Source organism: Labrus mixtus, chromosome 10 (genome assembly GCF_963584025.1).
Source record: "Labrus mixtus chromosome 10, fLabMix1.1, whole genome shotgun sequence".
Lineage (NCBI taxonomy): Eukaryota > Metazoa > Chordata > Actinopteri > Labriformes > Labridae > Labrus > Labrus mixtus.
The window spans coordinates 3,803,323-3,812,306 of NC_083621.1; the positions used below are offsets into that span (position 1 = coordinate 3,803,323).

At 41.8% G+C, this 8,984-nt stretch overlaps 2 protein-coding genes across 2 annotated transcripts in view; both read right to left on the reverse strand.

Moving 5' to 3' along the window:
* The window catches only part of fstl5 (follistatin-like 5), a 208,602-nt gene extending 203,180 nt beyond the window's left edge, over positions 1–5,422 (reverse strand). The window contains exon 1 of the mRNA XM_061047595.1: positions 4,867–5,422. Within this exon, the coding sequence (XP_060903578.1) occupies positions 4,867–4,889 (23 nt within the window). The 5' untranslated portion in view covers positions 4,890–5,422. The remainder of the gene's footprint in view (positions 1–4,866) is intronic.
* A 638-nt stretch (positions 5,423–6,060) lies between these two features.
* Positions 6,061–8,602, reverse strand: LOC132982568 (putative nuclease HARBI1). Its single transcript, XM_061049119.1, has 5 exons — positions 8,082–8,602; positions 7,923–7,988; positions 7,201–7,475; positions 6,926–6,996; positions 6,061–6,106 (listed from the first exon to the last, which is right to left on the reverse strand). Exons 1-5 carry the CDS (start codon positions 8,167–8,169, stop codon positions 6,061–6,063), a joined length of 546 nt encoding a protein of 181 aa, XP_060905102.1. The 5' UTR covers positions 8,170–8,602.
* Between the last annotated feature and the right edge of the window lie 382 nt (positions 8,603–8,984).

Consider the following 8,984-nt stretch of genomic DNA (forward strand, 5'->3'; position numbering starts at 1 on the left):
AATTTTAATTTTTTTACATCATTTCAACCTTTTTTGAATCAATTAAACTTTGAGAGTTTAACTCTCTGACATGATACTGCTTTTAGAAGGTTTTCCATTATGGCCTTTTTTTTACATTATGTGATAATATTGCAGTAAACGTGTTTGGTTCACATCAAACTTGACGAGAACATGTTTGAAAAGCACTAATAGAGCCCCAAAGGGAGCTTGTAGTACAGTTGTTTGATATCCCATGTGGGTCCCAGTAGAAATAACTAGGAGCTTACAAGCTACACTACAGTGGCTTTAGAGGGGCTTGTGCTGGATGAAAAAAAAATATTGGTGGGTGTAATGGAAAAAAACCTTTTAGACCTGAAGCAGCTCATGGAGTATCTCGGAAAGTGAGCTGCAGGGAAAAATATGCTTCTTAAAACCAGTTTGCCCTGCAAAAAAACAGCCTCTTACCTGTCATCGGTAAAGATTTCTAAACCTGCTTGGACGCCAGAGATGAGATCATTGTGAAGACCCTCAAACGCTGTTTTCACATTTTCACTGCCAGCTCCATTTTTCCTGCCCAGCTTTTTATTGTCATATCATTCAAATCTGCCCCCCACCCCCACTACCTGCTGCCATTACTGGGTGCCCACACCCCCGCTTTTTTTTTCTCCTCTCACATCTGAAATGCTTTGATCAGTTTCAGAGTTTTCTTTCTAGTGAAAAGAAGTATTGACTCAAACGCCTTTGCCTCCCTGCGGTGCTTCAGGAAAGTCATTGTAATGAAAAGCAGAGCCGCTCCATTAACACCGCTATACTCAGCTGGCTCCATCCCCTACCTGTTGTTAAATGGTTTAATTGGATGCCGGGTGGGAAGGGGAAAAAAAAGGGAACGAAAAGACTAATTCTGGTCTATGTGTAATGGAGAAAAAATGTTTTCCCGGTGAGAACCTGAACACTATTGTTTCAGCTTTGTTGGTCTACTTCTGCGTTTGAATATTCCTATGAGGATGATTGAAGTGCAGAACGACTTCGGAGTCATTGTGGAAATGAGCGTTTTCTTTCCTTTCTTCATCTGGCTCCCAGTTACTGCTCCCATGAAATTTAAGACTCTGCTGCTCGCTTACAAAACGTCTCCTCCTTACTTTAACTCTCTCATCCAGGTCTACACTCCCTCCCGCCCACTACGCTCTGCCAATGAAAGGCATCTGATCCAACCTTCACAACAGGGTCCTAAGACGCTGACTAGACTCTTCTCCTCTGTCGCCCCCCGGTGGTGGAATGAACTTCCAAACTCCATTGGATCTGCAGAGTCCCTCTGCACCTTTAAGAAAAAGCTAAAGACCCAGCTCTTTCATGAATACCTACTAACTTAATGATGATGGTCTCCATATTATTGATGATGATGATGGTAATGACGATGGTTTTTGTTTGATAACGACGACTTATAAGATGGTTTCTATACTGATTAGAGCTCTCAAGAACTGCCCTCAATGTTGTGCTTTGCCTCTGGTCACTTCCTGTCAACACCTGTGTGTCCAATCAGACTCAAAGCTGATCGTTTGCTCTTACTGACATTGTTCCCTTTTTTCTAGATCCTTGCTTGTGTTGTTCTTACTCTCTGATGTACGTTGCTTTGGATAAAAGCGTCTGCTAAGTGAATTGTAGAATTGTAGAATTCATATCCTGAGTCTGTTATTTATGAACACTAGAGTGTTTAGCAGGAATTCTCATTATACTCTGCACGTTCTTTACAGTGTAGAGCCTATATGAATGATACATTACTTGGTTTCTGGTTTACTGAAGTGGAGAATCAATTAGTGAGTGCAGCCTTGAAAAAACAGATCCCCTCATTCATCTAAAAAGCGCCACTGGAAATAGATTGTATCTTGTGGTTTTCAAAGAGCTCTCACAGATAAAGTGAATGCATTGTGGGAATTCAGGGATTTGAAGCTGGATTGTAAAGGCCCCGCAGATGGCTGAGCGTTCAGACTGCACGGCTTTCTGCAGCACTCTTGCTTCCACTACAAGAATTCAAATTACTGTTGTAATTAGAGGAGAATGTGCCGGGATGGTTAAGTGTCTGCGCGCAGTGTGACTCACAAATGCACAACAAGTACAACATACATGCTCTGAGGGATTTACTTGGATCAACAAAGACAGTGTTAGAGTTCCTGTATCCTTTTACAGGATGGAGCTGTCACCAGACACAATCACACAAATGATGAGATATACAGAAAGTGCTCATTTATCAGTGAAGTTACCAAAATGTCCTCACAATCAGCGATGGAGGAAGTTCATGAAGTAAAAGAAGAAATATCACAATGTACAAATCCTAATATGAGTAAAATGTCTGCCCTGAAAATGTGACTTAAGCAGAAAGACACACAAATATTATTCACAAAATGTACTTAAAGGCTTACGATGCGATTTTTTGATCCAGCAGATGTCGCCCTTGAGCACCAGCATGAAACCAAAACAACTCGCGCTGCATTGTTGTGTTAGCATGCTAATGCTAGCGATCTTTATTATGCTTGTATCTTCACATTACATGTAAATTTACCTGAAATGAGCGTGATCTAGAAACACAGTTAAGCAGTGAGTACAGTATGTTATTCTTCTTTTCTCTAGTCCATCAATTAAACAACTTTTATACGCGAGGGGAGGAGTCAGCCGGCCGTCCCGGCGATGTAAACAAAGTGAAGATAGGACTCTGAAAACTCTGAAAACATCACAGACAGTGGGACTCGGGTGTTACACCCATTGTAGACAGTCATGACTCACAGAGTTATTTTCAGAGGATATACTTGATTTATATTATATTTAAGTGTGAAAAATCGCATATCGCCTTTAAAGTTTAAGATACAGATACTCAATGGAGTGTTTTGGCACCAGTGATGGATAGACCGATATACACTCACTGGCCACTTTATTTGGTACAGCTGTTCAGCTGCTGGTTAATGCAAATATCTAGTCAGCCAATCACATGGCAGCAACTCAATGCCTTTAGGCATGCAGAAATGGTCAAGGCCATCTGCTTAATTTCAAACCGAGCACCAGAACGTGGAACGCTGGAGCAGCAGATTCGTCTCATGGATGTGCAGCCGGCTGTGTGATGCTATCAATGCCGATATAGACCAAAATCTCTAAAGAAATGTTTCCAGCACCTTGTTGAATCTATGCCATGAAGAATTAAGGCAGTTCTGAAGGCAAAAGGGGGTCCCAACCCGGTACTATCAAGGTGTTCCTGATATAATGGCCGATGAGTGTCTACTTCAAAAACTAATTTGTAATAATTTTGTGTCGATGGGAAGCTTTTAAAAAAAATATTGCTTATACTTTTGAGAAGTTTAATCGCAATGCATGATACTTTTTTCTGTTGCATTTTTAATACAGCTTTTGTTCACTTTGGTTAAATATGCAATCTGTGGTATCATTTGGAGAATGCTTCTCTGTTTACATGTGGATTATTGTTTGTCTTTCATGTTTATTCATTGATACGACTGTAGAGGCAGACTAATGTGTGCAGCACTGGAGTCCAAGACAAATGTCCCCCAGAGGAAAATAAAGTATATCATATCGTTTCTTATCATATCATGTTGTATCGTATCGTATTGTAAATGGTAAACGGACTTGAGCTTATGTAACGCTCTTCTACTGCTTTTACATCGCAGGTCACACCTACACATTCACACACTGATGGTAGAGGCTGCTGAGTAAAGAGTCCATCAGAACTAACTCATCCATTCATACACATTCACACACCGCCGAACCCCAAATTGGGGTTAAGTGTCTTGCCCAAGGACACATCGGACATGTAGTGTCAGGAGCTGGAAATCGGACCCCCGACCTTCTCATTCGGAGACGACCAACTCTACCAACTGAGCCACAGCCGCTGCATCTTCTAGTATCGTTTCTTATCATGTCGTATCATATTGTATAGTACGGTATTGTACTTTGAAAAATCCTTAATTTGTTTTGTGTAATTTGAAAACAAACAAAATCTGTCAAATCTCATTGTAATGAAATGTAATGGAGCTCTCCAATGAGTGCCTTGAAATAAAGCACTATAGAGTGGGTGAGCCACCAGTGCTTACTGAATGAATCATTTATGTATTGTAAATTGTGTTTTTGTTTGTTAACTAATGAGTTGTAAATGAATCCAAATTGTCCTTTTTTGGTAGTTATTGTCCTGTGTGTGTAATGTCTTTCCATTAGCCTGCTATGTATCCCACTACAGACCCCTCTTAAAAGGATCCCAGGCTGTAAATCTGAGTGGTATCGATGGCACAACTTAATCTGCTTTTTAGGTTAGCTCCTACTTCATCTGCTGCACAGACTTTACACAAAAATTAGTCCAAAATTGTCCTACGCAAAACCCATCAAACAACACAATTAATGTCCATCCCCTGCGTTAGAGAGCCTGTAATATTCTGCCAGATGAGTCAGGCGCAGAGCGGAGGATGAAAAACAAAAGTATAATCCCTCTGCTGCTAACGGTGTCACTCAAGGATTAGTGTGCCAAGGCAAAAAAAAAAAGAGGAAAAAATAACACACTAAGTACTACGCGGATAAATTAAAAGCTCTGGGGCAACGTGGCGAGTCTTTACACACATTGGGAGCGATGCACAGAGATGCTCGGTGTGCACAGAATAACAGCAACTGTAATCTATAACTTCAAATATCCTGATAGCAGCTGATTCCTGCCTCCGGGACCTGGACAGAAATGTGTGAAAGCCTTAGGTAGCAGATTGGGGGGTGGGGGGGGGGGGGTATTTTCTGAGTCAATGAGAGTGACCTGGTGGATAAATCTAAAATAGTTGCGTCCCCGTAATGTTGATGATGGATGCATACATAACAAACTAAAGAATACAGAACATCAGATTTCCTTACCTGTGTTCCCAGAGGTAAACCATCCAGGGGGATAATCCAAGAAAGATTAGCGACGAGCGCAACACTTCTCAACAAAGTACTGATAATCTCGCAGCAGCTCCGGTCAAATCCACGGCTGGTGCGCGGTGCTATTTCCCCCGATATGTAGAGCAAAGAGATGTCCTCTGTGGAAGTTTTCAGCTATAAACAGCCAAAGGGGATGTTGTTAATCCGTTCTCAGAATATCTCTAACGCGCAGAAGAGCACGCAGAAGAAGTAGAAGAAGAAGGACGCGGAGTTCAGCACCACGGCGCAGTGGACAGCTCCGTCTGCGCAGAGAGAAAAAGAGAGAGAGAGAGAGATCTCACCTCGTCCGCTCTCAGGTCTCTTGTGCGCCACCGAGGCAGGAGCCACCAGCCCCAACCCTCACCTACTGGCTCAGTCCCGACCGGATTTACATACAATCACGCGTGAGGGAGGGAGGATAGGAGAGGGATGAACCAATCACAGATGTCCCGTAGTAGGCAGCAGCAGCAGCAGAAAAAGCGACAAAACGAGGACAGACGGAATGTCGCTCCGTGCCAACAAGCGAAAACTGCCCTTGACTGAGCAGCAAGAGGAGTGTGAGAGAGAGAGAGAGAGAGAGAGAGCGAGAGGAAAAGAGAGGGAGTAGAGTTTTTTATTATCGCTGCCTCACTCGCACATAAACACACTGTGCATGTGCGCCGCTCCTGTGATGGATAGGTGTATAAGAAGCTGCTGCTGTATCCACCATTTTATTCAGGACATGACCACACTGTAACCGTAACTGTACGACCTCCAGGTGACCCTAAAGGAGAGAAAACGACCTCTAAAATCACCAGATGATTTTTCGAGTTCACTTCGTTTTTTTTTTTGTATTTCCGGTTTATACCTTCTTTTTTTAAATTACCCTTGACGAGATAACCTCTGATAAGACAAGTTATCAATTTAATGATGAAGGAAAGTTTCATCATTCATTTGACTAGTGTTTGATGTAGCCAGTGAGAGAAGTACATCTTCTTCCATTATACCCTACATTATCATTCTACTTCAACACATTTCACTCCACTACACTTTTCTAACATCTACACCTCACAGTTTCCGATTTCAGGCGTCCCATGCAGTTGCTCTTTTTCACAATACAGGATATAAATATGAGTTAATAGTCAAAGTCAAGTTCTCTTTATTGTCATTTCAAGCATATGTGATGTACACAGTGAGGCGAAATGTTGCTGCGATGCTACATGAGATAAATGAGAATTAAAAATTAAGAGGTAGGAATCTGAGATAAAACGCAAAGACAAGAAGATGGTTATGAATAGTTAAATTAGTAAACAAGCAAGTGGATTGAAAAACAAACAAACAGTTAAACCAGTAACAACAATTTAAAGTGACTAGATAAAGTGACTCAAACAGGTAGAGAGGCAATTTAAAGTGACAACGGCAGAGAATCAGAATGAGCTTTGTTGGCCATGTATGCTTACACACACACACAGATGATTAATTTAGTTTAGTTTTATTGTTTATTTGAATCAGGGACAGTGTACAAAAAAAACAGTCTCAGAAGACGAGAGATGCTTTGTACCAGATTTAGTAAGCGAGCTAATTTCCATCTGACATGAGGTAGAGTTTTTTTACAGTTTTTACATAAGCAGTGTGCATAGATTGATGAGGAGGATAATATTACAGTATTTACATGTTTAGGTTATTGGACATAAAAATTTGTCTTAAATAGTCTTATGTACATTCAGAGTGGGTGATTGTTGAAGCGTACTTCACAGCGACAGGTCTGACACTCTGGGACTGTTAAGCGTTCATCAGAAAGGGGGGGGGTAGAAACTGTTCTTATGATCTGTAGGCGTTACAGATCGGGGTGTGAGGAGTTGGCAGTGATGCTACCTGCCCGTTTCCTAGCAGCTCAGCTCACTTAACAACAATAATAACTTAACGTCCACTTACTCAAGTCCCTTTTGGGCTGCATTCCTGCGGCCACTGAACAGGCGTTGGGAAAAGGCCTCTTGTGTCCTGTTCCGTCCCTTAATTAATTTAATAAATATACGTTAGTTTGGCGTAATAGTAAAGTTGCCTGTGTATATACGACACCACTGCAGGAACAAAGGTTGGCTTGATCTACAGGAAAAAATACAAGTTTAATGTAGCTGTATAATGAAAGTAAACATGCTCGAATAGCTTGCATTACGCTGCTCTTTTGTTTTCATTATTGTCTCAGAATGTCCATACCTGTATTACTTTGCTGCTTATATTTAATTGCCACTGCTCAGCACTTATTCAACAAGTGTGTACTTAGATTTACACATTAATGCTGTCTCTCACCTCCAGGGCCTTGGGGAAGATGCTGCGCCACCGCGTCTTCATCATGCCAATCGTCCTTTCCACCACACACCGTGCTTTGGCATGATGCCGGTTGTATCGTGCATGAACAGGGTTTTGCACCGGCTCCCTGAATGGGGTCATCAGGCTGATTGGTGCAGCCAGGCAGGGATACCCCCCATCCCCAACAATACACCAGCCATGAGGAGGGTAGAGTTGGTGTACGTACAGAGAACTCCACCGCAGGACCCTGGCATCGTGGACAGAGCCCGGAAGTCCTGTGAACAAGGGCGATGTATTGTGAATATGTCATTGTACTTGACATGGTACAGGACACATTATGTTGAAAATGCCCGTCTCAAACACTTCTGAAATGTGACATCACAAATTCAATTGTGATTATACAATATATTTTAAAGTAATTACAATGTTTACAATCATGAGATAAGTAGAAATTCACACATGAACATAATGACGTCGCAGTTGTTGGGTGACAAATACAAATCACAGTAAGTGTGAGTCCTGGTCCACATTCACTTTAATTGTATGTGAGATGACTGCAACACCTTTTTCCTGAGAAACTCCAGCAGTGTTAGGTGGACTTAAAGTTAACCCAACCTTCCATAGGTATTAATGTCAGTAAATGATGACTGAATTATTTATTGGATCAACAATCTCTTTAGCAGTGTAAGCTGTACTAATACATTTCTGACTTTCATTTCTACCTGTATATGTATTAAGGAAGCGGCCTTTGTGATCACACACCACCTGCAGCTGAATGCAAGAGCTTCCTGTTGAACAACACAAAATGTAATTGATAACCAATCACATTGATATGGGATTAAAAACAGGTTTATATAGGTGGTATTTTGTATGCAGGTTACCTGTTAAGGTAGTCTTCTTTGTTTGCTGCAGGTGGCTTGATTCTAATGTGTGTCCCATCAATGCTGCCAGCCGCTCTGCAGAAGGCATGAGAGCCAGCCAGGTGGGCAAAGCCTTCCCCTATTCCCTCTAGCTCATCAGCAGCAGGGAGATGAACCACCCTCTTCATGATGCTGATGATACTTCCAGCGACTCGATGAACAACATCATGAACCGTGGTGATGGGGACACCAAAGGCTCCTGACACCACCCGATACGAGGTGGCACTGGCCAGCCAGTATAAATATATCCCCACTTCGAGGTCTTTGCTTCAGCCATGGTCCTTGGTGTATCCCAGACACTCCACCAAGGCCTTCACTGTCTGCCTTGACAGACTGAAGTCTTTCTTTAGTTCTCCATCTCCCAGGTAGAGGCGGATAGTAGCGCTGTGGCCATTCAATTAGAGGTATTGTCCTCACAGTCCACGCTGAGTAGGGACAGGATGTTTCAGGTGTCTGAACTTGTGTTTCCAAAGTGAAAAGTGTTTTACCATTCATGAAGTGTTTTTTGGTTACTGATATAATACTGTTGTCAGTTTGAATTTAATTCAATGTTAAGAAATGAAGTGGTTACTAATAAACATATACACAATAGTATTTATTGACTTATATTTGAGGTGAGGAGCTTACATTAACTTCCTTACATAATCCCACTTTACCCTTACAAATATTTAATGTGTCCTATTTACACGGTCTTCATTTTGTAATAGGATAGCCAGAATGTTTCTCCTGTTGGCAGCTTGTCTCCTTGCAACATTGTGTGCATGAACCAATGACAAATATGACATATTCTGATATTTGTGTCTTACCACCGCAGATGTTCCTGATTTTTCGACTGTACGATGCATGTGCCACATGTGGACAAGC

What these genes read in the sequence shown, in the direction of transcription:
- LOC132982568 (XM_061049119.1), bottom strand. Translation starts at nt 8,169, where the DNA reads ATGCCTTCTGCAGAGCGGCTGGCAGCATTGATGGGACACACATTAGAA. An exon ending in TCTTCCCCAAGGCCCTGGAG is followed by an intron (nt 6,997 to 7,200) that starts GTGAGAGACAGC and finishes TTTTTCCTGTAG; the next exon opens with ATCAAGCCAACCTTTGTTCC. An exon ending in TACTATTACGCCAAACTAAC is followed by an intron (nt 6,107 to 6,925) that starts GTATATTTATTA and finishes TATCTCATGTAG; the next exon opens with CATCGCAGCAACATTTCGCC.